At 37.1% G+C, this 27,179-nt stretch overlaps 1 protein-coding gene and 1 long non-coding RNA gene across 3 annotated transcripts in view; one reads left to right on the top strand and one right to left on the bottom strand.

Moving 5' to 3' along the window:
• Positions 1 to 27,179, bottom strand: fbxl16 (F-box and leucine-rich repeat protein 16). 2 transcript variants are annotated; one of them, XM_026947022.3, is made up of 6 exons: positions 26,787 to 27,179; positions 14,257 to 14,848; positions 11,432 to 11,940; positions 10,265 to 10,349; positions 7,379 to 7,442; positions 1 to 6,428 (listed from the first exon to the last, which is right to left on the bottom strand). In XM_026947022.3, the coding sequence occupies exons 2-6, from the start codon at positions 14,830 to 14,832 to the stop codon at positions 6,280 to 6,282; spliced, it is 1,383 nt and encodes a 460-aa protein (XP_026802823.1). In that variant the 5' UTR covers positions 14,833 to 14,848; positions 26,787 to 27,179; the 3' UTR covers positions 1 to 6,279. The 2 variants fall into 2 exon arrangements, with proteins under 2 accessions (XP_026802823.1, XP_026802824.1); XM_026947023.3 differs by having other exon boundaries at positions 1 to 1,187.
• The window catches only part of LOC128319751 (uncharacterized), a 51,198-nt gene continuing 31,492 nt past the window's right edge, over positions 7,474 to 27,179 (top strand). Inside the window, exon 1 of the long non-coding RNA XR_008303221.1 lies at positions 7,474 to 8,006. This is a non-coding gene — a long non-coding RNA (uncharacterized LOC128319751). The remainder of the gene's footprint in view (positions 8,007 to 27,179) is intronic.

The following is a 27,179-nucleotide window of genomic DNA, read 5'->3' as shown; positions in this document are numbered from 1 at the left end:
AGAAAATGCGCAAAACCTCTACAAATCTGGCAGGACTGATTATTGGTCAGACGATTATGAACTATTTTATTGACCTGTACATTGCTGCATCCCGAGTGAAGGTAACAGTGTTTAATTTACTGTTTTGTAACACTCTGTAAGTTGTCCATTTACACTTTACAATCTTTTTTTTTTTTTTTTTGTCTTATTAACTTCAAGAGAAACTGTGAGGGAACAACAATTTATAACTGCTATAATGTGAGTCAGAATAGGAACGAACTTGTTTCATGGACCTTCCACATCATACTGTAAACTGTAACTATAATGGGATAAAAAGTGCAGTGTGTTGATCTTTAATAAATAAAACATTGTAATCATTGGGAAATTACTGTGGTGTAAGAGAAATAAATCACTTCAGGACATGGTGTTATTGAAAAATATTCAACTTCAGGGTAGTAACAGTAACACAGCTCCATCATACCACTCTGTCGTTGATTATTTTCCTAAAACAGCATGACACTGACCTTACATTAAAACAGTTCTGGTAAGATGTTCTTTCATGTCCGTCTCACCCTCACATGTTTATTGCTGTAGCTTTGACTTTGTAGATTGTAGATTGAAAAAGATTATTGACGGAATTGAACAACTGCCCTTAGACTTCCATTATAAATGGAGTTAAGGCTTTTGTTTTATTATTAAAGTGAAATTTGTGTGACGTGAAATATTAAAGTTTTTAAAATTCAGATAGCAGTTAGCACAGATAATTCGCAAACCTGCATCATATTTTATCATGCACAGTTTTCAATGAGAAGTTCTAATTAAAGACATTGTTTGTGTGTGTGTGTGTGTGTGTGTGTGTGTGTGTGTGTATCAATCAACCACACAGAGCCGTGTTTCCTTTTGTACAACCTTTACTAAAACGGTGCAGACTGGAACCAAACCATTTTGAAAAAACGACAACGCATGTCTGACAAGGCACTGCAGCCATGAGAAACGTTTTTTTTTCTTTCACTACAGCATTATTTACAGGAAATAAATAATAATAATAATAATAATAATAATAATAAAACAAAAGCTTCATTCTGATGACTGAGAAGTGCTGGATGTCGGAGAGCTGGTCCGTGTGAGGCAGACATCGTTTTATTAGCCACAGTCACGCAATCGGGCGTTCACACCGTGAACAAAAAGCGAAGCTTTCGTCAGAGACCCTGTGCGAATGGTAGAGTTAGTAATTACATTAGCGGCACGTGTACAATGTAGAATTACATACGTGTTTGAGGTGGGAGAAAGAGCAGATCTGGTATTAGTGTTTCAGATGGTGGACTTCCATCATCACTGGAGGCTTGATCGATTAAATGTACAGCATCAGTCAGGTTTCTTATCTATAGAACAGATTCATGCATCTGGAGCTTTTCTATAACGATTATGGCCGTGTCCCAAACACCAGACTTCATCACTAGCTAGTGTACATACTATAAGATTGAAGCTTGTTTCAGTATTTTCAAGGGTTCACATTAGAGATGCATCGCTACCAGTTTTTTGGACTGAGTATGAGTTTGTGTACGTTTTTTAGGATACTGATAACGATACCAAAATGAACCATGGAACATTTTATTTGCCTCCTAATCGTGGTCATGAAAAGTGCACATGTGGGTGTTCATATGTTTACGCTATTGAACTTGTTCTTTATAACATTAGCAAGTTCATTTTAAATGCGGTGAATTAGCTAACAGTATCAGTGAGCTTGATCAAGTTGAGTTGCTGTGTTGAGTAAAATTTTTGTTTTCATTGCATCAGAATCTCTCATTGTCGATCTCTGATAGCGCTAATCATCAAGAACAACATATTTGAACCTAAGAGCTGTTCTTTCATTCTGTAAATTTTTTCTCCTCACCTAGCTAGTGTGCTGCAAGCGATAAACTCTTCATGCTGAGTTTTATGTTTAAGATGTTTTACTCGGAAGATGCTTCAGTTCCTCCTCTTGATATTTTCATATCCAGATCACCGTCATTTCATGTCGTCTGTTCATGTATGCTAGACTTATGGCACATAGTATCATCTGTTCAAATTTAATCCAACATTTACAATAGCAAGCAAAAAAAGTGACTGTTCATGTTCCTGTATGAAGCTGAGCATGTAATACTAACATCAAACAATTTTCACACTGATTATTTTTGGTAATTTGTGTTTAGCTAGTTGCTTTTAGTATCTATATATAGCTACTACAATTTCAGAAAAAAATTCTGCACAAGAAAAAAAAAATACAGTCAACTCGAGTGACTTTTTGCTTGCTAGTGTGAACATAGACTCAGGTTAGGTAGCTGTGTGTTCCCATAATGCATTGGGAGACATTAGTTTCAGCACTGAGAACTGGCATCAAGGTGCAAGTTGGATTGTGGAATTAAACAAGGTATAAAGTTAGTTCAGTGTACGAGTTTGCACACCTTTAGAAAACCAAGGGTTACAATTTAGCAATTAGCATGATATTTTACAGAAGTTCCTTAATTATCACAAGTAACAAAACTGTTAATGTTAATAAGTTAAATTTGAATAAAAAAAAAAATTCAGTTTCTGCATGTATTCCCTAATAACTTGTACTTGGTTTAAAACCACCTTCAAGGTGTTTAATATCATCTAAACAGCATTTCGAACCTTAGAATTGTAACTTTCATCATCATAGCCTGTTATTCCTGATATCTGTTACAACTCCGTCACAAATTTCATCCTCAGTTCAGGTCTGGAGTCTGACAGGAATCACGATAAAAAAAATGTCAAGTTATTTTTCTGTTGAGTTTGGCTCATGTTTTGGATTATAGTCTTGTTACAGGAAACACCCACATTTCATATGTAGAATTTCAAAATTCTGTTGTTTGTATATAAATCCTAAAATTGACGTACATTTAGCCTTTTCCCATTCGAAACCCATGGGGGGTGCAAACTTTTGCACCCAGCTGTAACTATATGTCGTAATTGGCTAGCTTTCCCATGACCCTTACCATGAACAGCTAATTAGAAAATGAAAAATGTTTCGGGTCAGTATTTATGTACACTCTACTCAAAGACATTTTTAAAAAAAAAAATTATTTTCTGTTATTTGTTAGCTTGAGCTCTGCTAAGCACTTGTAGGTTAAACACTAGTGTTTGGGACACGCTATATATAAGAATTTGAGTGTGTATTTTTAAGTGTGTTATGTTTGTAACTCACTTATACAAAGTAGACAGCACACTTTTTTTTTTTTTTGCCAAACACAACACACACCTGATGCTATGCTTGCACATAGCCCATGTTAGCATGTCTTTTAATATTGTACATAGCAGGACTGGTTTCTACGATCCACAGCTGATGCAATTCATCACTTCGAGACATTAATTAGGGTTTTTTTTGCATATCAAGCCCACAAACATTTATTTGGCATGTCCCAACAGATCCCAAGCCTTCCTTATATACAGATTAGGGTCGAAGAAAAAAAGTTAATATTGAAGGTTCTGCTAAACACCATCATTCCAAACTCTCGCTCCAGGAAAACAGCTTGGTTCGCAGTAAAAACTACATTATTTGTTTTTTTTACAAGTGTAATACAACATCTCCAAGTTTTTATATAATTTTCCTCAGCGATATATTAATAAGTAACTCTGTATTTTATTTTTATTGGATGGAGGGATAGCATAATGGAAGAACTTCCACAGAACTTCTGTTCTCATCTATACAGAGAGCTGGTGGATGTGTAAATACTGCAACACGGTTAAAATAAAATAATTTTTTTAAAAAAAAAATCCACGCTAACCTCTGTCACTAAATTTAACCTCAGTGTTCTTTTGGAGGAAAGTCATTTTAGGACGTCCATTTTGGTGCCAAAACTCTCCATCTTCCCTAAAATTCTTCCACCAGGTGTCAGCGTAGCTCCTTAACAAGAAATAATCACCAGATTTTTTTTTTTTTTCAAAAAAATAAAAAATAAAGTAAAATCATTTTAAAAAATTAAACCCTGCCGTTTAGAAGCAGCTCTTCATGTTCCCTGCTCTTTCGTCTTTGATTGGAATCAAACACATCGTGCAAAAAAAAACAAAAAAAAAAACGCAACCTCATAGACTATCTTCTTCATTTCAGTGAATAAATAAATAAATAAATATACGCATCAAGTCAATAAATTAACCTTAAGTAGTAAAATACATAAATAAATATGAATCTCAGAGCTTGAAGATGAATCAGGCTTTAGTACGATCTGGCTTTAGTACCGCGTTTGACCTTTGACCTTTGCCAAGGTGAGTCGTCATAAAAGTACAAAGGTTTAAAAGGTTCAAGAGAAAGCAGTTTATGACCTTAAGTGCCTGAAGCCTTGGGGTCACAGTGTCTTTTTTTTAATAATCGTCACATTTTGTGCAGAAAAATAATAAAGCTGTAGCGTAACTTATTTAATCGTACAGTAACGTACTTCCTGCTCGTAACCCGGCGTAAAATTCTGATCATAAATAAATATATGAAAGAAAAGAAGAAGAAAGTGAGCAAGTGAAAGAAGAAAAAATAGAAAAAAAAGAAAGAAAAAATCTGAGAAAAGTAGAAAGGAAAAACAATGACAGAGAAAAGGAAAAAAGTTGGAATATCAAAAAAGAAAGAAAGCAATTACGTGAAAAAAAAACTAAAAAGGGAAGAGAATCAAAAATCAGAAAAAAAGAAAACGAGAAAACAAATTTAAAAAATATGAATTACAAAAGAAAGAAAGAAAGAGAAAAATAAAGCACAAAATAAAGGAAAAGTAAAACTGGAACAGAAAGAAAAATGTGAGAAAATCTGAAACAGAGATAAACAATGAGAAAGATAAAAAAAAAATTAAAGAAAAAAAGAAAAGGAAAAAAGAAAGAGAAACAAAGTGCCTGAGTGAGAGAAGTAAACAGAAAAAAAGAAAGAAAGAACTAGAGAATGAACTCTCATTTTTGGCCACACAGCATCAGTGTAGCACGCGCAGAGCTCGAACAAACTGTTCATTCAGAAAGGAAATAAAAAATAAAAACTGCTCTCGTACCTTTAATTTCTATTTCGTAACGCTGTTATTATCTACAGTAACATTAGAGATGATTTAATCGCACAAAATGTCATCATGGTGGCGTGAAACAGGGTTTGAAAGCCAAGCTGGGGGGTACAAACTTCAGCGTCGTGTGTGTATGTGTGTGTGTGTGTGTGTGTGTGTGTATACAGTATCTGTACCTGGTGATGGCCTGAGAGAGGCACAGACGCAGTGTAAACCGTCAAACCGGACTGAAAAACGAGCGTTTTGAAAGCAGGCCTGTGGTTATTGAGAGTTATAAATATCTACAGTTTCCACGTCGATCCGTACATTTGAGTAAATATTATTTTGAGCTGAAAAAAAAAGTCTAAAATGATGGAAAACTGCACCATGCATTTTGTCCGTGTTTAGGTTCTACAGTAGCAGCTGCATTGCAACAAGTCTTCATGTTAGCGGAGGATTGATACTGAAAACCTGCGTCACTAAGATCAACACCAGAATTCACCAAAAGTCATAAAATGGCCGAGCTTGATGGAAAATCTACTGTACACGTACAGTGAAGTACTCCCTCCGAAAAAAAAAAAATCCTTCATCAAATCTGGATTCCTATTTTATTCCCAAACGTTCCCGGCAGTCATTTCACAGTAATCCTCATCAAAATATCGGTTTAGAAAAATAAGATTTCCGAAGGAACACAAGAGGAACGGCATGACAACGAAGCGCAAGTAAGGAAGCGTACAGCGCTGACGCGAAAAAAAAAATCTACGCGGCTGTTCACGGCTAATAATTTGAGTATTTTTATTTTCTCAGAGGCGACTTCACTAAACGGAGTGTAAATATAGCAAAGAGGGACAGTTTCTTTCACGTTCTTTCTTTTCGTAGCTTCTCTTTGTCTTGTTTTTCCGGAGTTCACAGCATGAAGCGTTTTTCGCTCCAAGAAAGAAAAATGGCAAGATGAAAAGGTTTTATTTCGCTTCATGGTTCATGGTTCATGTTTCGTGTGTGAAGGCTGATGGTTGTGATGGAAGCTTGACACCTCGGATCGTGTCGCTCGCTTTCATGTCACTTTCGCACATCAGCCGAAGCCAATGAATACATCGGAAATATCCGGAATATTCCGACCAGCTTCCCTTTTTCCTCTTGCGCTGCCTCATCTTCGACTCCGCCTTTTCCTTATCCGTCGATTCCCCTCATGGGTTTCAAGATGAGTTTGGGGGTTTAGTCATCAGTCTGTTTCGTTCGTCTGAAGGAGGAAGGTATTTTCGATGATGAGGAGGGTGCAGGCTCTTCATCGTCTCTACTCGATGACCATGCAGCGCGGCAGGTGCTGGGAGTAGTACTTAAAGAGCTCGGCCGTGGCGCCGGGGCAGTTGGTCAGCTCCAGTTCCTCCAGATCCTGCAACTGGATCAAGCCGGAGAGGCCTGTGGTGGTCAGCAGGGGGCAGCCTGGTGCAGGGGATGACACAAACACACAGGTGAGAGCCACTTCCTGTCCTGGACTTCCTGCTCATAATGAACTCATCACGTTCTGAGCATACAGACGCATGCAGCAATAAAGCTGTAGCGTAATTTACTTCTGCAAGAAGGTACTTCCTGCTTGTAACTTGTTGCAGTGAATTCTGAACAAAAATAAATATAAAATATAACTGACAATAAAGAATAACGGAAGAAGGAGAGAAGGAACAGATAGTGAAAAGAATAAATAAATAAATAAAGGCAACAAAAGAAAGAGAAAGTGAGCAAAAGAAAGAAAAAGAAGGGAGGAAGAAGAGAATGACATGAGAAAAGCAAAGAGAAGGAGAAAAAAAAGAGAAAGTAAAAAATAAAGTGCAAGACCAAAGGACGAGTGAGTGAGAGAGAGAAAGAAACAGAAGAAAAGCAAACAAACTACAAAAGGATGACTGAGAGAGCAATGGAATAGCAAGAAAGAAAGAAAGAAAGAAAGAAAGAAAGAAGGTGAGAGAAGCAGAAGGAGAAAAAATAAAGAGGAAGAAAAAGAAAGTGACTGAGAGAAAGGAAGCGAGACAAAGACGAAGAAACCCGAAACAAAAAACGAAATGAAATAAAACAAAAGCAGAAAAATGATAATAATGAGAGAGAGAGAAGAGGAAAAAAGAAAGAAAGAGCAAAAGGAAAGAAAGAAAACAAAAGAAACTGAAGAAAAAATATAGACAAAGTGAATGAGTGAAAGAAAGCAATAAAAAGGAAAAGAAAAACAAAAAAAAACAGAGAAGGAAAGAAAAGGAAAAAATATGAGAAAAACAGAAAAAGGATAACCAATGACAGTGAGAAAGAAAAGTAAGGATAACAAAGGAACAAGAAAGAAAGAAAGAAAGAAACAAAGAAAGAAAGGAAGAATAAAAGCTTGGCAGATGTAAAGAATGAAGTGGACATACCTGCTAGAGAAAGAAGACGAAGACTCCTCATACCAAACAAGTGCTGCAAGCCAAAGTCCTGGACCTACACACACACACACACACGCACACACACACACACACACACACACACACACACACACAATACATTGATATTAATTGCTATGATCCAGTGTATTATCCATGTTTCCATTTATAATTTTGTTGGACTTTTCGGTTTGATTTGCTTTTTTTTTTTTAAACCTCACTGGTCCAAAAGTTACCCAAATGAAAGCAGCATCAAAAATAAAACACACACACACACAAGATGTCACTTTGTTAACAAGAAGAAAGACATTCAGTAGATTGTTTTATTTTCTGAAAAGTGCTATGAGGTTACTCTTTACCAGGTAGCTGCTGTCATTTATTTGGGTTTGACTTCATGTGTTTATGTTTACTCTGCCATGTGCCATTGTTTTGGTTTCAGTCCTGTCTCCGCCCCTGCCTTGTCATTGGCTGATTACTCTAATGTGTTCAGCTGTTCTGTGTTTCACTTTGATGAGTTTGTCCTGTTCCTTTGTCTCGTTGCAAAATCTCATCAATAGTTATTGTGTGTCTCCAAGCCTCCAGGGTGACTCCAGATGATCGACATTTGGCGCTCACTACGAAGGTAGGCACACTGTACATATGATACAAGTGTTTTTCCCACGAGACTGAAGTGGTGCTATGTCATCAAGACATTTTTGAAAACATGGATCATTCATAGTGCTAGCCCATTTTACATGTATCTAAATTTCAAACAAAAAAGTCCTGGCTTTGGTTGCTCTTTGGAGAGGAAGAAAATGGGTGCTGGACAATGAGACTTGACAAGCTAGCAGCGTGTTCAACCTCATTACAGAGCTACGGAGCCACGACAACGGATTCCATGAATATTTTAGTTTTGACAAACACTACTGTCATGTCTTTAAGGTTATGTTAAATAGCTCTGGATATTAAGACATGCAAATAATTAGCAACTCCTCCATTGTAACTAGCGAGTCATGAATTTGCTAAGTCACGTATGAGGTCTTATTGGTTGCAGAGATTGGGTCAAAGTTGAATTCGATTGCCAAGGAGTCGAATATGGATTATACTAGTAATGATGTCTTCTTGTTTGCTGAACTTTGATTACAATTATTGAATTGCTGATTCCACGCTAATAAATACCATGCAGAAAGAATTTTTCATTCCCAAACTGTAAGAATGAAGGAAGTGTAACTACTGAGTGGCTGGCAGGAGAGAGAGAACAATAGAGTCCAATATTATCCATTAGATGAAAAATGGATTCAGGGCTCCTGGAGTTTAAGCTTTTTTCCTGTTAAACAGGTAAGGCATTAATTTGTTCTTTAATTTGGTGAGAAGCTAATGAATGTGATTCGGTTTATCTTCATTGTGGAATTTGTATCGTTAGCCAGTTGCGAGGTACACAGGACTACTGAAAGAAAAAGATACAAGACTTTTATCCTCTTATCCTCCTTCTCTTCTAATGTTGCAACAGCTAAACAGCGATTACCGCAACAAGACTCCAAATCCATGCAAACTGTTCTCCACTTTTAACACCTCCACTCGATCTTCTTCCATCTTCACCACCCACATCCCTGGCTGTGCTCTTTGAAACTAAAGTGGTGGGCATTAGCAGACAGTTCTTCTTGCCACATACACCCACCCAGCCTCTTTTTACTTCTTCAGCACATATGAGGACTGTGGACATACGAGGCTCTGGCCTGATCTCCACAGTCTGCTAGTGGTAAAATGGTGCGTGATAAAAACCACCAGTGCGTGGTCTCGAGTCTAAAATCAAGCCCCTTGTTAATGGTTGGTGACTCTAAATTGCTCCGGGGTGAGAATGTGTGTGCATGGTGCCCTGCGCTGAACTCACATCCCATCTAGGATGTACTGTATTCCCGCCTAATCACCAGCGTTCCCAGAATAGGGTCAAGATTAACCAATATGATGACTAGACTAGCTTAACTTTTTGCTTTGTGATGAATGTTTGCAGGATTCCTGGGTACTAGCACTTCATACTACTATAGTTTGCTCTGTTTTTTTTTTATTATCTTGCACTTGTTTATGGTTACTTAGGGCTGTATTCAGAGTTGGTCTAAAAGACTATGACCCAGTTATCAGGCTTTTATAGAAACAATGCCCAAAAGTTACGTCAATATTTACGTGGGGAAAGTTCCTTGTATTCAGAGTCAGGTTCTGCACCTGCTTAAGTCAATTTTCTGGGCTTCCCATACATATAACGCAAATCACTTGCATGTAATGAGGTTTCCATCCGAGTTTATTGTCTAGACAACTGCCTTTAACCATAAGTATGAACATTTAAGCCCGAAAACAATCCAGGAACAGAAAATGCAGACTTAACGAGCAGAGATTTTTCTTTGCTGTCAAATGTAATACGATGCAACAATACAATGTTTTTAAGCGTGATATACAGTATAGTTGTATCAAATTGTCAGACAGCAGTGCTAAAACAGAGACACGCCTCTGTTCTGGTAAAACTCCGCCCACATGCACCAATCTCACACAATTGTCTAAGTTCTCTAGTTATGTCTAGTTATGTCTCTGGTTATTTCAGTATCAAAGCTTCACTTCGAATGCTTAACTCAACTCTGTCGGTGAATACGCAAAACTTCAAGAAATCTGTAACAAACTCCGGACTTTGTTATATTGCTTTTGAGTCTTTTAACAGCTAGATAACTGTATTCTATTGTATACTGCCTCACTTTGTGAAAATCCATTTCCTAAATGAATAAATATAGTAGAAGTTGTAGTATTAAAATAGTAGTAGTAGTAGGAGTAGTATACATTATACATTTTCTCAGTTAGAACCCACACAGAACTTTGCTTTAATTACAGGTTTAAGTTGGTTTAGACGGTAATTACCTGACAACACCAGCGTAAATAGAGACTGCGAAGTGAGGACATGGTAGAGAGGTACCCGAGGCCTGTGTCTGTGATCCTCACACACCTAAAGACAGAAATCACACACTTACTTCAGTCACTTTCAGGTTGTATTCACTTGGTAATGCAAGTCAGGCCATATTTTCTTCATACACACACACTCTACGAGAAATTGTTTTAAAACCAACTTTCTGTGGTGCCACTGAGCGCCGATTAATTATATATCAATATGTTGTCTATGGAATATCAGAAACATGAATTATAGATTATGTGAAGTCTAGTCGTCCATATATCAAGCGCCTTAATAAATGTCCACTATCTAAGTAGATCATCCACTCCATAAATATCATTTTGTTCGTTGTTCCGAAGAGCTTTGGAAGCATTTTGCTTTTTCACGTGTTGGGATTAATTATGCCTGTCCTTCCTTTCCATTGCACTTCTGACAAAATAAGATTCGACATAATTAATTAGTTGTTTCGTGAACAGGTCTGTCTATACAGCATGAAAAAAAAAAAACACAGTCACTTCGAGTTTTTATTGGTATTCTGTTTTGAGAATGGATTTTTTTCATAGATGTTTACTTTCAAAACAGTCTGGCTTCTTCCTGCCTTTCAAGCCTGGCCCTATTTTCACACTAGCAAGCGACAAGTCACTTGTCTTGCTTGTAGTTCGTCTTTTGCTGCTGTTTAGCGTTTTTCTATAATTCCGAAGCAAAGCGCTACTAGCTACATATAGCTTCTAAAGCTAACTAATTAAACACAAATCAACTAACGATCTAATCGATGTGTGTAAATGGGTTGTTTGATTTACATGTTACGTGCTTGGTTTTGTACTAGCATTGCTAGCAGATTAGCAAAACAAGCTAACTCTACTAGCTGTGTACACTCACGTACAGAGGCACTGATAATCTCTGCTACTTCCTTCCAAACTTTCTTTTTCTTCATAATCTTTCTATAGACATTTAATGACAATACGCAACATATACAACTTAATATACAACTGTAATTCATTGTAAACAGGAACTAAAGCTGTGAATGGGGAACTGAAGAAATGTCAGACCACACACCCCATAGGATCAGTCTGAGGAATCATTCGAATCACCGGTTTGTTTGGATTTGTCGCCACATTTATCATTTTTGTCTCACGTACCGGTCGAGAACCAGCTCCTCAAGCTTGTGCAGATCGCAAGCGATGTACTCGAGTGCAGCGTCTGTAATGCGTGGGCACCAGGAAAGATCGAGGCTCCGCAGCTTGCGCAAGTTCTCAGCCACCAGCTCAACGCCGTCGTCTGTGATCTTTGAGCAGCCTGAGAGGCTGAGCGCGGTCAGGTTGGGCAAGCTGTGCACCATGTTCACCACGCCGTGGTTGGTGATCTCCCAGCAGGAGTGAAGACGAAGCGTACGCGTAGTGCAGCCCTGCTTGGCTGTGAAGTAGGCCATTGCCGTGTCAGTCACGTGGTACGCTTGCAGACTCAGCTCGCACAGGTTGGGTAGGAGCTGCGAGATAGCCGCCACGGCATCGTCGGCCACGTTGATGCAGTCACTGACGCTCAGCGACGTGAGCCGAGCGTTCAGACTCGACCACAGGCCCGCCTCGGTGAAATCGTTGCAGCCCGAAAGCTCCAGGTGTAGCAGGCCCTGCATCTGCTCCAACATCACCTGAGAAACGTGGAAGGAAAACTGAGTGTTTCTGTTTTTGTTTTAGAGCAGGGATTAATCATACTCACACAGTCATCATTTATTTCACGTTAGAAGGGACCGCCAAGAGCGGCTTTAATGTGGGTTTAATGTGTTTCCTGATTATAAATTCAGGGGTGGACAAATCAGTAGCCCGGGTGCCTGGAGAAAAGCAGATTTCCTGCCTGAAATATTAGATTTTTTTTTTTTTTTTTTGTAGTTGCCCAGGGGATGTTCAAGAACCAGAAAAACAAAATCATAGTCCCTGTTGTATTTTGCTAAATAAACATTTTCATTTGGCGTGTATGCTTAAACCATGCTCGTACGACGCACCTTGATGCTGTAACTATAGCGCAAGCTTTCGAATTTGATTCATCTATCCCTGAAATGATTTTAAACGAATTTCTAATTACATACAGAGAGCTAGTTAATAAGATTAAAATGGTCGTTGTTTTTACTGTTCATTCATTACAAGTGTTCAGATAAACTACGGATAATGAAATTGAAATAGATATTGCTTAGAGGACTAATATGCATGTTTGGTAATGCAAAATTTTTCAGACCCATATTTAAGTGAGAAATAAAACGCTTGGGGTGGTGTGCTGTTATAGGAAAATAATCAGCGACAGGGTGGTGTGATGAAGCAGAGATACTGTTATCACTGTTCCTGAAGTTTTCCAATAACAACACGTGTAATGAAGTGTTTTCTTCGTCTTATACAACAGCAATTTCTAATGATTGCAGTTTTTCTTAATTAAAGAATGATACGTTGTACTTTTAATCTGTTTATAGTTACATTTACATTTGGGAAACAAGTTAGTTCCTGTTCTCACTTACACTATAGCAGCTATAAACAGCCATTCCTTCGCTAACTTTTTTTCTCTCCTACACACGCAGCTCCTACAAACGTAGCTTGACATATTGCTGAAAACTGCAAAATGCCTGCCCTGAAGACTTTCCCGTGTTAGAAAACGTATTTTATGACTGCGTATTTTTAATATTACATTACAGCCAACAACAAGCCTTATTCCTGATATCTGTCACTAAGCAACAGTGTTCGTTCTTCAAGCACAACATGCTGTTATATCCTAATTTTGAGATTTATTTCGAGTGAGTGATCATCTCTGGTACATTGATTCAGATAAAGCACGGGATTAATCCAAGCTCTTGGTCATTTAGGTAACTGGAACATGTCCAGGTACTGATCAGTGGAACAGCGGCATGGATAGCATCACTAACAACTCAAGTGGTCGCCATGACAACGGCAGGCCAGACCTCAAAATAGCAGCAGCTCCGAGGCGAGTGGGACGAGTGCAACCGTGGCTGCGTGCTCGTTTAAAAAGGGGGATGATTTTTTAGTTATTCAGCCTGTAGAGCAGAAGTCGTATTACGAGCTCATGTCGCACAAGTGGACTTTATGAGCTTTGTAATTAATTACATAAAAAATATTATGTAAATAAATATGACGTAATACACAGCATGTGATGATGGACTTCCATTCAAAATATATATCTGTATATATCTCGCTTCTCTGTTATCTCATGTATACAGAACAGAGTTCTCTTCCAGTCACGCTACATGCGATGGCTTCACGTGTCTCAGAGGAGGCAGATTGGTGGTGATTCTTTACACTCAGCTAACAGATGGGAGTCGGCAATGACTAAATCGAAAGAAAATGGTGCAAACGATTGTTTAATAAATATATAACTTTATCAAATCTTGTGTGTGGCCTTCTTAAATAATAAGACTTGAATAAGACTTTAATTTGTTATTAACTCGACTTAAATCGAGATTCGATCATTCATACAGAAATTCAGCGGGGTCACAAACTTTTTCTCATCACATACTATTGCATTACTTTTTTTGTATATTATGTGTATTATTTAGTTTCAGATTATTTCCTCTTATATTAGTATCCATTGATGTAATGCTACTACTCCTACTACCAGTAGCAATATTAATACAATATGACTACTACTAATAAGAAATAATTAATTTTATTTATTTAATTTATTTATTTCATGAGATAAGAAATACAAAATAAAAACCCCAGAAAAATGCAAAAAAAAATCATTATATCATGGAAGACAATATAAGTTGCACATGTTCGTGTATATTAATATTCTACATACTATTTTACATAATTGAAACTTTAATAATAATAATAATAATTGAAGAAAGTTACTTTATGCATTTTTACACATATTTACACACATTAAAACCGGAAATGACAAAATTAAAAAATAAGAATTAAATAAACCAGTAAGAGATGAACTGTGACATCTTTTCAGTATTTACCTCGAGCCCTGCGTCCGTGATGGTGGAGCGCTTCAGGCTGAGTGACTTTACTCCCTTCTTGGACAGCGGGTAGTTGTCGATGAACTCGCAGATGTCCAGGTCAGAGACGCCCACCAGGCAGAAGGAGTGGAAGCCACGTAGCGCGAACGCCTGCAGGCTCACAAACTCCTTCTCGCCGTTGGGCAGCGCGTTATAGAGCTCCTTGGCGTGCAGGACGGGGGTCACGCCCTCCCAGAACTTGGGCTGGTACAGGACTTTACGCCATGTTTTACACACCTGGGCCAGAGCGCACTTCTCAGCTGTGGTGAAGTACCACAGCAGCCGGTTTAACACCTTCTCATCGAGGGCCAGCTGCCTCTCCAGCTTAGCGTACTGCCTGGCATCGGCGGCCATGGGAAGCGGCTCTAAGTGGTACGGCAGGCTCGGGGGCACTGAGGACGCCTGGCACAGACGGTTCTTGGCGGCCGGTGTGCCCTTGGTGATGCTGGCCGAGCCGAGGCCGTTGGGCTGGGGAGGCAGCTTGACCATGCCGTTCCGCGTCACACACGGAGGCTTGAGCTCACTCGGAGTGGACATGTTCAGCTTTCAGAGCCTGCCAGAGAACAACAAACTAATTATCATTTATACAGATTATATGTCCTATAATCCATAATCTGCATCTGGAGGCCTCGAGTTTTTCCACTTCCAGTGTAAAAAATGTGCACAGAACACATTAGACACAACAGGTAACTGTTTACCATTTCATTAAATAAATTCAAGTGAGTAATCAATTAGGCTTAGAAATAAAATAACCAAATAATATAATAACTATAACGTCGATAACAATTTTCTACAAAAATGATCTACAAAACATGAAAAATGTTAGAAAGAAAGAAAAACAGTAGAAAATAGAGAACAAATCTATATACCTATTTGTCTGTCTTTCTATCTATCTATCTATCTATCTATCTATCTATCTATCTGTCTGTTCATCCATAATTCTATCTCTCTGTCTGTTTGCTTGTCTGTCCATCTGTCCGTCCATCCATCCATCCCTCCATCTATTTGTCCATTTACATTTATGGCATTTGTCTATCTATCTATCTATCTAATGATGAAGAATGATACAGACCCACAGGCAGAACTGTAAATCTGTTGAGCGTTGTCTCATGCACACCCACGCCGTGACATCATGCAGTTATTTATCTCAGTCCACCTTAAAATCCGAGCGCAGATGTGCGTGCTCAGTGTACTGATGCCAGCAGCGGAAAATGTCAATGAAGGTTGTTCACGTTCATCCGTTTTCCTGAATGAACCTCTCGAGAGGCTTTTACCGCGACAGAGACGCAGAAAACACGCACACATTCGATTCAGCAGCCTTAGTATACATATCTAAATATCTAAATATAAACGCAGATCTGTGAGCACCTGCACACTAACACACTAACACTACAGCATCTGCATAACACATTCACACAACAGACACACAACTGTACTGCTTATGCAAGACACACAGGCAGTGCATGTTGGGAAATCTGAAGCTTAATGCCACGACTGCTTATGCAATCAGAAACAAGCAGGGTGGAAAGTCCCAGTTTAACAATGGGATGAAACATTACATTATTAAAGTAAAAAAAAATGTATGTATATGCACCTTCTTTTAACTGCATTATGTAACTGTGAGAAGTTTCATATGCTGGCAGAGAACAGTGCCTTTTTTTTTAAAGGGGCGGAACGAATATGACCACGTTGATTTTTAATTCCACTGAAATACTGATTAACTCCTTTGCATGACTGGCGATTAAAAAAAAAAAAGTTGCTATTTGACATAGACATAAGCTGATGTTCCATTGTTTTGCTCACTTTTTTTTTTGTATACAGTATCATTCGCTCCACAGAGTTATCATTGCACCTAGTGGTCACAAACAGGAACTACAACAAGCTCTAATAGAGGCCCATTGGGGCAGGAATCACACCGCCCCCACTCTCGCTCTGAAAGTTTTTAGTGGAGGAGGAGCCAAGGACACATTTTTTTATGCCGAACTATATTAGTTTAAAAAAAAGAAAAAAACTCTGCTGTGTGATCTTGTTTTATATATCAAATAAGCAAATTAAATCTAATAGATTTCTGCAAACAAAGTGTTAAGTGCAGACAGTGTGTCTATGATGTACAGAACCATTTCTGTTGTAAGATATAGTGCAAAGATTGAGAGAAGGAAAGGAGGATTATGGAGTCGATCATTAGAAATGCGTGCACACCACGGTGACCTTTTTTCCCCATGCAAAAGCAGGGAATATAAAGAAATCACAGTTGAACAAACATGCATCTAAAACCTCTAAAAACGAGCTGCTAGACTGTATGCTCGATGACTGTACCTGCTGACTCTCAGTTGTCTATTACAGGGTTCCCTCTGACCAATCAGAATTCAGAATTAAAGACTTGACTCTAAGCCAGTGGTGCTGGACAGTTAAAGACTCGATAATGAAGAGCAACTGTGAGAGGTTTTAGATAGAGGAGGAGAAGAAGTGAGGCAAGCGTGGACAACCCAGCTGCACTGTGCTGAGAAAAAAACATATGGAAAAGAAAATAACAATCAACTATATAAATGTTTAGTGTGGTGCTGTTTTCCTCGCTGAGCGAACATTTGGGTGCTTTACGATTCTGGGAGAGCAATAATGCCAGACGTTTAGAGCAGAAATCCTTCAACATCTGTATAACAAAAGTGCAAACAAGTTAGGCTTCAAAATGAGAAATTCTGTTATGATCATTACAGCTACTAGCTTAACTATATTTTTAATAGTGTGGCAGCAGCTGAGATATTTTCAAACAAATGTAGCTTTTCAAGTAACAAGCTACCTTTTCACCAAGTAGCTAGCACCTAGCATCTAGCAAGAATGACAAGCACTATTATTATTACTCACATTGCAGCAAAGGTCCAAATGTAGCTATTTAATTCAACGTTATATAGATTTACATATGTCCATTAATGTTAACTAGCTAGCTAGACATTTCCACAAACACTGAACTACTGAGAGTATTGGAGTGAGCCCTCTCTTTATATATCGCTTTTTATTAATGGTAGGTGTTTCACAGTTAAGTAACATTAACTGCTTCTTACGAAGACTGGTTTACAAATTGAGAAGTTAAATCTCGTTAGTATGGCGTAAAGCATGTCAGTTTTTTATTTCTTGCAATAAACAAGCTGCACAATACAATGAAAATGTAACAGCTGGTTTTGCTTAGTTTGACAAAATAGCTTCAGTGTAGTTAGCGACTTATTTGCACATAGTTATTTTATCAAAATGGTAATCTGGTGATAGCTTAGCTATTGTAAATTATGAGTAACTTGTAGCTTGACAAGTTACAATCAGTGGTTTGTAGTTTTTCTAGCCATTAATATTGTGTTTACCTTTCTTTCCTTGACTCCGCCCTGCACCTGGCATTGGCTACAGAGACGTAAATAAACATATTTAAAGAGATTTTAAACCGAAATGAAAGGACTTCTGACTAGATAGTGTGTGTATGTGAACCTGTTCTTTGATTACGGCGTACAAATTTGACTGATTGATTAGATGTCATTCAGTTTAATTCAAACGAAGAACATGTTAAGTGTCACGATTCGCCCTCTGAGCACTGATCTCATGTCATTTTGTTTTTACTTCTTTTTGTTTACATTTTCATTTGCCTTTGTTTCTCTTTTAGACCAGTTATTGGCTTGTTACCTGACTGCGTACACCTTTTCTGTGTTAGCGCATTGATTCGGTTTTCTATTTAAACCTGTTTCTGTGTTTCATTGGGAAGTCTTACCATTGTTAAACCTAAACTGTCTTTTTCCCAGTACCTTGTTTTTTTGTTTTTTTTGTCTTTCAATTCTCGCTTGCTTTTTGTAGCTGTTCCGCATGCTACATCAAGAAGGTATGAACTCTATCTTTTAGCCTCTTGAATATGCACTTGCTAAAATAAATTCCTAGTCAATATTAATGTGGACAAATTTGAAAACACATCGATTTTATTCTTATACATTTTGCCTTTTTATCTAAACTACAATTGTCACTTGATCGCTACAATTCCAAGATGTGAAACATTAGAAATTTTGTCTGTATTGGGTATTTTAATTTCACATTTGACTGCTTTATGTCCAGTTATCAGCCATTCTTCAGTGGATAATCTCACATGGATACTCAATATTTCTACCTAAGAACTGCTGCTGTAATCAAAAAGACTGTCTTTTGCTCATCGTTCATGTTATTCTCTCATTTTTTTTCTAAAATTTTTTTAGTTTTTTAATTTTGTCAAATTGTGTGCATAATCATTCCTTTTCAAAATCTGTTTTTAATTTTAAAATTCTTTTTAAAAATTTTTTCTCTCTCTCACTATCTTTTATAGTCCTTAAATATTGGCACCTCTGATATGGTACAGTATCTAAGAACAACAAAAACCAGCGAGACATAAGTCAGATGTGGGCGCTACTTAATAATTAGTGGCGCCTCCATTTTTTTAATGACCAAAGACCGCGTAGTTCCGCCTTCTTGCTTTCTATTGGTTCACAACACCGAGGTCTGCGAATTCACAGGTCATCAAGTTCATCTAGATAAAGCTGGCAAGACATGAAAGTAACTGTATCCCATCATGTCTGGGGTTTTGTAGCAAGCGAACGCAAAAACCAAAAATACTACATCTGAACCATAAATATTGGCACCTCTGATATGATATTATAGAAGGGTATCATTAGAAATCCTTGAAATCAGCTGTACTTTACAACTGCATTGAAGATCATAATCATAATCCGAGTACAATCCTGCACCATCCTGTGAACCATGTGGCATAAAACCAGAAATCTCTCTTTTTAAAATGTCTCGTCTAGCAATAAATCAGCCTCGGTTGGTACTCTCTGTACCCATAAGTGGGCCAAAGAAGTGAGCCATGGCGGCACGCCAGCGTCATATCCATATGCCGTGCTTACTGAGATTCATTCTGGCCGTTTTTTAAAATAAGGCACCTGCACCAGAGCACTTTAATAAAAAAGGATTGCTAGATCAAAGCGAGACACACAATAAGAGCTCCTAAATCAGGGTTTGTTAATTACAGTGGCTGTTTTCATGAAAGGAGATGAAATAAAAGGTTGCGTCTGTGTCAGTCTCCTTAGCTCTCAATGTGTAATGTTTTACTACAGGTGCGTGTTAGATAAATCTGACTTATACCAAGTCTTGAATCTGATTGGTCAGATGGTGTTGATTAATTTTCTATAACAGCAGCTACGACAGTAGTTCAGCTAATGCGTTATCATTGCCATAGAAACAATTTGCACAACTGGTCTAATAATAAACATAACATGTTTTTATATAACAAAGAAAAAACATATAATTGTTGATATGGTGAAGTTTTCTCTAAGGGGATGTTTATTTATCATTAATGGAAGGAGTCTCCAGTGTCAGCGTTGTATAACAGTCAGAGGTAAAACAAAGACAAATGCTGCACAATCTAACAGACTTTTGTAATGTAACACTCAACGCTCGGGCCATACCATGCTTACAATTTAGTTTTCAACACGGAAAATATTATCATCATGTTGTAAATTTAAATGAGTCACTATTGTTTTACTCCGTATTGTATATCTAAGCTAAGATGCTGCTGAGGTTCATTTACAGTTGAAAAACAAAATGACAACTAATGCAAAAAAAAAAACAACTAAATATTATTAGATATAATACTAGGAAAATATAAGCTGTGATTTAAAAAAATTATAACATCATATCATTATTGCATGTTTAAAAGAGCTCAAAATCTGGAAATCTTAAAACATAAAAAAAACAGAAACAATTTAGTATATTGGTTTTTCTGCTGGGTAAATTTTATTTTTTTAAATACTATTTACAAATTAAAAATTAAACTCCTTAAAAAAAAATCCCTATATGAATCCATTCACAATTAACTGAATCAAATGATAACAACAAAACAGAGGTAGATTCTTCTGCTCAGAAGACAGGATAAACGGAGGGCAGGACTGCCAACCAGATGTGCGGTCTCACATCCCGAGGCGTACAGACACCTCTTAAATAACTGGAAGTGCGTTTACAAGCATGAAAATTGGGTCAACATGCACCCAGTGGGCTATTTTTCCAAATAAAAACGGGCCTAATATATGGACTTGAGGCATGCCGTGCTTTGAGATACTTGGATGTTACTACAGAGTGTTGGGATAAAGTTGTTGTGTTAATTAAAGTGTTTTGGCAGTTAACACTGCTTTAGATTGTAGTGCGGTGAAACTCAAGACAGATGGAGATGGAAAGTTTTAACAGGAAGTGTGTTGATTTACCAGGATGGAAAAAAAGCGAGATTGTAATGAAATCACAGAAACATTCTTACAACCTTTAAACTATATTACGCAATTTAAAATAAGAGAATCAAAGAGAGAGAGAGAGAAAGAGAGAGAGGATTGCTTTTATACTGTAAAGAAATGTCGATTATAATGGTGATTTAAACAGTAGTTAGAGAAACAGTTAGAGATAAATCTCATCACAGGTTCGGGGATCCTCCTGACGGCAGGTGTGTGTGCGCAGGTGTGAGTGTAAACAAGACACGGAGGTCATGTGACAGGGGATTAAAATCATCTCATTGTTTAACTCGTACAAAACCAAGTCGTTACTGAACATAACAACGGCGTGCTTTTTGTTATTCATGTTTTCAGGTTGTCTTGCATTTGAACACAATGTCATGCAAAGCTTCAGCCAAAATGCTTTTGGAATGCAAATGTGCTGTGATATATTACGTTATCCTTCTGGATTGTTGCTTTTTTTTTTTATTTTTATTTTTTTAAATGCTGACTCAGCCACACCCTAAACACATTAACCATTATGTTGTGTTCCAGTCAAAACTGAGCATCTGTATTAAGGCAAGACACTGCAGGTTGAAATGGTGATTTTGGTTCTTTACTTTCTCACAAATTCTGATAAATTGTGTCTGTCTTCTCATACACTGTAGTAATTAAAAAAATAGCGAAATACAGCGGTAATATATTTATTTTACTTTTCGTGGCCTTATTATCTTAAACGTAGCCATTCTGATGAAGACTTTAAGCTCCGCCCACTCTGCACAATCACGTCATGTCATATATAATGTATATATTTCATATCATATGAAAACGTGTTTCCTGATATATATTTCAATTTATGTCATTATGACATCCATGTCCAGTTCCTTTATAAGCATTATAAACCACACTAGACCAACTAGAATTGAAATACACAGAAATTTATTTTTCTTTTAAAAGTTATTTTTCATGAAATCTGTTTTCTTTATTTCTGTAGTCAGAACAAAAAAAACCTCATTATGACCTCCATTCATCAAATTTTATATGTTCATTTTCATTCCTATTCATATTTGGAATCAGAGGAATTTCTGAAAATGTTCATTAAATGATTGATTTTTTATTGATTAAACAATAAAAAATTCCAACAATCTTTTCTGTTAAAGTCTTTCTCTAATAATATAATTTACATTTTAATTCTAACAGCATCCAAAGACTACATTTTTGGTTTTACCTTAAATATAAGTAAAATATAAATATGTAAATAAATGATGAGAAATAATTGCATAAATAAATGTAATTTTTGAAAAATACAAAAAATGCTTGTAGGAATATTAGCAGTTAGTTGGAAGCAATTGATTTACCTGTGGAGGTTTTGCCTTGAAAGTTAAATATTTACTTATACACTTTTACAAATTATTTACTACATAAGTACATATAAACTTCTACGTGACTCAATTTGCCTAACAAACCCGAAAATTCATTTTTTAAATATTATTTCTATATAAAATTAAATTTCTTGTACAGACATGTAAAGAAATTGTTCAGTTCCTGTCACATGAGCTTCATCTCTTGTTTACATTCTGAATCACACGCTTTATATTTTTAATACATGAGAAGTAATATCCAAAGAGACGTCCTGGGATAGTGGGACATCCTTTGCTAAGTAGTAAACTGAACCTTGTGGGTTAATTAAAGGTTTCTGGAGCGACTGCGAGTTCTGTAACGTCCCAAACCTGCTCATGTGTCCTACACTGAGGCAGCCTACGTAGCCAAATTGGTATACAATAAACAAGGAGGAAAAAGAGCTTGAATGCTGCAGCCATGGACAGATGTGCACTACTCAGTGGGGGGGAGGGGACGACAGAGCGCAGGGATTCATGGGATAGGAACAGCGGCTCGTTATGCTCACTCACTGTGAAATCAACAGATTTAAAAAAAAGTGTTATTTAACAAAGAAAAACTTGTAATTGTAAGGATTTATTTAACATATGGAAGGAGTCTCCAGTGTCAGTGATCTCAAACAGCTTTGTGGTTTCTTGGTAACTTGCAGAATTTTTTTGTCTAATTAACTTCAAGAGAGGAAAAAAGGGACTGATGGAATGATTGTTTATAGCTGCTATAACGTAAGTGATAACAAGAACTAACTTGTTTCACAGACATTCCATGACATTAATGTAACTTTATATGATAAAAAGTACAACGTGTTGTTTCCTCATCCTTATTTTGACTGAAATTATTTACTTCAAGATATTATGTCCTTATTTCTACAAAATGTCATCATTTTGACTTTGAATAATTTATTCTGTTAACAAAATATGCAACTGTTTGACTTTCAAAAATTTTGTCATTATTTTAACTTAATATCTCATTATTTCAAACAAATTTACAATATGAATTCCACTAAAACAACTTCTGGCTTATTTACTATCTGGTACAAGGCATACACAATAAGAATTATAATCTAGTATTCAATAAATTAGTCTTATTAATAGATTATAGGGTGATGAATATTAACGCACAGTAATGAGATAATGTTGCAATTACGTGATAACTCGAAAAAAATATCAGCAAAATATCCTAAAATCATGACGTAATATCGTGAAATAAGGAGTTATTATGTCGACATAATGATATTAAGTTGAAATAGCAGTTCAACGTTTTGTCCAGGGCCTCAGAAACACTGCACGGAGAAGTGATCTAAAATGAAATGATGAAGTGTTCGGTCATCTCAGAACAAATATCTGTTTTTAATGAACTAATTTGTGAAAAAGTGGTGGTCCGTTTTCATGGGTGAACAGGCTAGACAGGAGCGGACACACTGTCTAGAGCAACAGATGGGGTCCAGTCAGTAATCGTACACCTACAACGTGGCCGACATGGGAGGTGGACGTAATAAATTAAGCATTGAGTGTAAAGAAAAAACAAGATAAGTGCACCTAAGGTTATTTTAGATCAAGACAAAACAACTAACACCAGAGAAAATCTTTTATAAGCTTTTTTACCTGAAGCTAAAAATCAGGTTCAGGTTTTAATTCCTGTCCATGGTTTGTGTAATTGTTACTTTTGTCAGTGTAGCAAACCATGCGGTAAATAGTGTGATGCGCTAAAGTAAAATTCTTTCTTTACACATTTTTAACGCTGTATTAGACCAACAGACGAGGATTATTTTTTAATGAAGCACAAAATCCATTTAGCAAATCCGGTAGTGATTTGTCCGCAGCCTAATTTTATGTAAACATCATAAATATACAGTATGTCGGTGTTGAAAAGCAAAAAATTGGTGTTAAAAAGCAGAAAAATCTAAAATTATGAATTATAAAATTATAAATCGATGCTGTTTTGGAAAACCAGTGTGAAAAATGTAACTGCTATCTTAATTGCAAAAGTAGTTTTTTTTTTTTACAAAATATTGGTGAAAAATTTAGCTAATTCAGTAATGTACGCAACAGAAATACAAAATGTTATTATGTACTACCATATTTGTCTTAAATAGCGTGATGAATTAGCCATAGTGGGGTTTTTCTCACTCCTACCAGACCAAATTAATTTTTTTTTAACCAACTCTGCAGGCATTCCCAGAATTTTAGTCCCATCAGGATTGACACTGTTGCATTGGGGGAAAAAAAATCGAAACACTCACCGTATTTACTCATCTAGCATGTGACATTACACATATAAAGCCATTTTATATTAATACAAGCCATGAAGTCAAAATAATGAATGAGCAATATTGCTGTCATCTCTCTCCTCAATCATCTAATATCAGATGCTGCCAAATGAATAAATATAATCATAAATGATTGTGATCTCTACATTCGTGTATATAAAACAACATAGGAGTATGTGTGATGGAAACACTCAGGTTCGTCAGAAAAACAGTCCTGTGGAAACACGATCACCCTGTGTTAATTTAACTGCCTTCCAGATAGAAGAGTTTTATTTCAGAGAAGACGTGTAAAAAAAAAAAAAAAAAAAAAAGGTATTGCAAATAATCCTGTCCAAATATATAGGACTAGAATATGGCTTTTTTTGAGAATTGTAATACTATACATGGTATCCAAACTGTGACAACTCTAGAGTGGCAAATATTAGCTAGTAGAAAGTTAATGGAAAGATTTTGATAATGGTTTGATAATGCTGAAATTCTTATCAAGAGAACCAATGTAGTCCTTACACCCCTAACCTGAAGACGAGAAGAGCTAGAAATGTTTCCATTCCTCGACACGGTTATTCGAAAAGAGCTGGAAGCTCCACAAAAAGTCCAGTATTCACATTTAGATCCACGACAATCATTCTACGCTGCCATGTTGTTCCAGCATTCAGCGCAAACTCACAAGACAACAGCTTTTACGAAAAACTCAAGTTCTCCAGGCCACTAGGTGTCGACGTCTGCAAATGATGCATGTATAGCTGTGGTATTTAAAAAAAAAAAAAAAAAAAAACATTAGCTAGTTATTTGGTATCAATTTGTTAACCAGAAAGGCTAAGCATAAAAAAACGATAAAAAGCTTAGATTTATATATATATATATATATATATTTTAAACCAAACAATGCATTAGCTAGCTAAGTTGTCTGACGTAACTTTTGACTTCAAGTGGCAACAAAATCGCTCTAGGATAAACAGGTCATGTAAAATTGTGTTCTTCTGGGATAGGGGTTATGAAGAACACTTATGAAGGTTAAGAAGGACGAGGAAACTCCTTGTGAGTGAGTGGTCCAGATACGTTTTCAAGTGTGAAAACAAACCAAAATGCAAATGAATCCAGAGTAACAATAGCACTGATTTTGGACTAAACTGACTAATAGGTGTAATTAAATTGTGCAGTGCAGGCGAACTACGAATCCACAATTAGGAAATACATCACTATCATGACTGAAAATCAAAATCAGAACCTATTTTAGTGCATCATAGCATGCATTATAGCACATATAACATGCATAGCACATATGATTAGGGTGTAACGAAATGACACAATCTGTATCTGTTTAGTGCTCCGAATATTCACACCTGTATCTGTAGACATAGATATAAAGATGAATACATATACGTAGATATAAAGCTGAAGTGGGCGTGGCCTAAACCTGAAGGATTTTTCATTTTGGAAATAAATACAGTAAACTCTATGCCATGGAAAGACTGTTGGGGGGGTAACGAGATGTAGAAATGTCCTCATGGTGTGTGAATTCTGGCTCTGACAGTTCCTCGACCTCAGCTACATCACTCCAGTTCATAATTGATCTCAACTTTCTAATCCCGCTCACGCAAGTTATTATGTTCCACGATATTTTCTAATTCATTTAGTTGGTTGTGTTTTTCCCAAAATATAAACAAACTAGTAGCTGACTTTAAAGCCCTCCACCCTGAGCAGGCAGTTACTAAGGATGAACGAACGAACACAGTAAATGCATCACACAGCACCGAACGTTCACGTGGTCTTCCCACGAGCTTCATATCTGACAGCTCGTAGCTTAAAAGTTGCGTAAATGTTGTTGCGTTCGGAATCCCGAGTCAGACGCCCGGTTAGTTATTCTGGCAAGCTTTCTTAAAACAAAACGCAAACAAACAAACAAACAAACAAACAAACCAATATCACGTGTTCTATTCGTATCCGTATTTGTATCCGTTTAGACCACATTATCGGGTCGTTCCGAAAAACGTATCCGTGTTCCGCTACACCTCTAACACGTACAGAACCATCCAGATGCAGTCCAAAGAAAGAGGTGGAAGGAAAGCAATCATGAAACATCACTGCAATCATGATGCCCAAGTTGCTTCCTGTTCCTGTGTGAGCTCGAGCATGGGAATAACGGGAGATGACGTCATAAAGATCGTTCAGCGTCGCTTTTTTCTCTCGCTCCAATACACGATCGATGATGCAGAGTGATGCAAAAAAAAAAAAAAAAAGAAAAAAAAAGAAAAAATAGACAAAGAGCCGAATGATGATGCGGTTCCCTGTTTCTCAGTTCTCATTTCCTTCACCAGAGCAGTCGAGCAGATTTATCTGCACATAATATAACAGGATGTATAACATGAATATGTTTCCCAGAAGAGCACCGTTATTACCGGGAAACAGAAAGAGCCTGCACGCGAACGTTTTCGGTTCATCCTTGCGTCTCGCGCGCACGTCATTCTGACACCACGTTTGTCCTTGTTGTTATTGTTATTGTTGTTATTGCTCTTGTTGTCATCATGATTATTATGATTATTATTATGGTTCATAACGCGGAATAATCTTACCTTATGATGGAGTATTTTGTTTTTTTTTGTTTTTTTTGTTTTTTTTTTGCGCGCGCGAGGACTAATCCATGATGGGTGGGTGAAAGCCTTCCAGCCCGGGCGCGTTCACGTTTCCCACAACGTCGCGGCGCGCGCGCACGAGGGACGGGGAAATAAATAAATATGCGATAAGAGCGGCCCTGCCCGTCGCCGATCAGTGATGCTACGACGTGTCGATGTTGCCATAGAGATCTGACGAACTCCTTACTGTTAAAAAAAATGTTATTAGCAGTATTATTAATATTATTATTATAACTATAAGCAAAGATCACGCGAAAGCGCAAAAACCAAACAGCGTGATGATGGAGGCTAAAAATAACGGCATCTAGTGTCTATTCAGCCTGTATGTGCACA

Source organism: Pangasianodon hypophthalmus, chromosome 13, assembly GCF_027358585.1.
Source record: "Pangasianodon hypophthalmus isolate fPanHyp1 chromosome 13, fPanHyp1.pri, whole genome shotgun sequence".
Lineage (NCBI taxonomy): Eukaryota > Metazoa > Chordata > Actinopteri > Siluriformes > Pangasiidae > Pangasianodon > Pangasianodon hypophthalmus.
The sequence above is the reverse complement of the archived record's forward strand: the minus strand, read 5'-3'. Positions and strand labels throughout refer to the sequence as shown.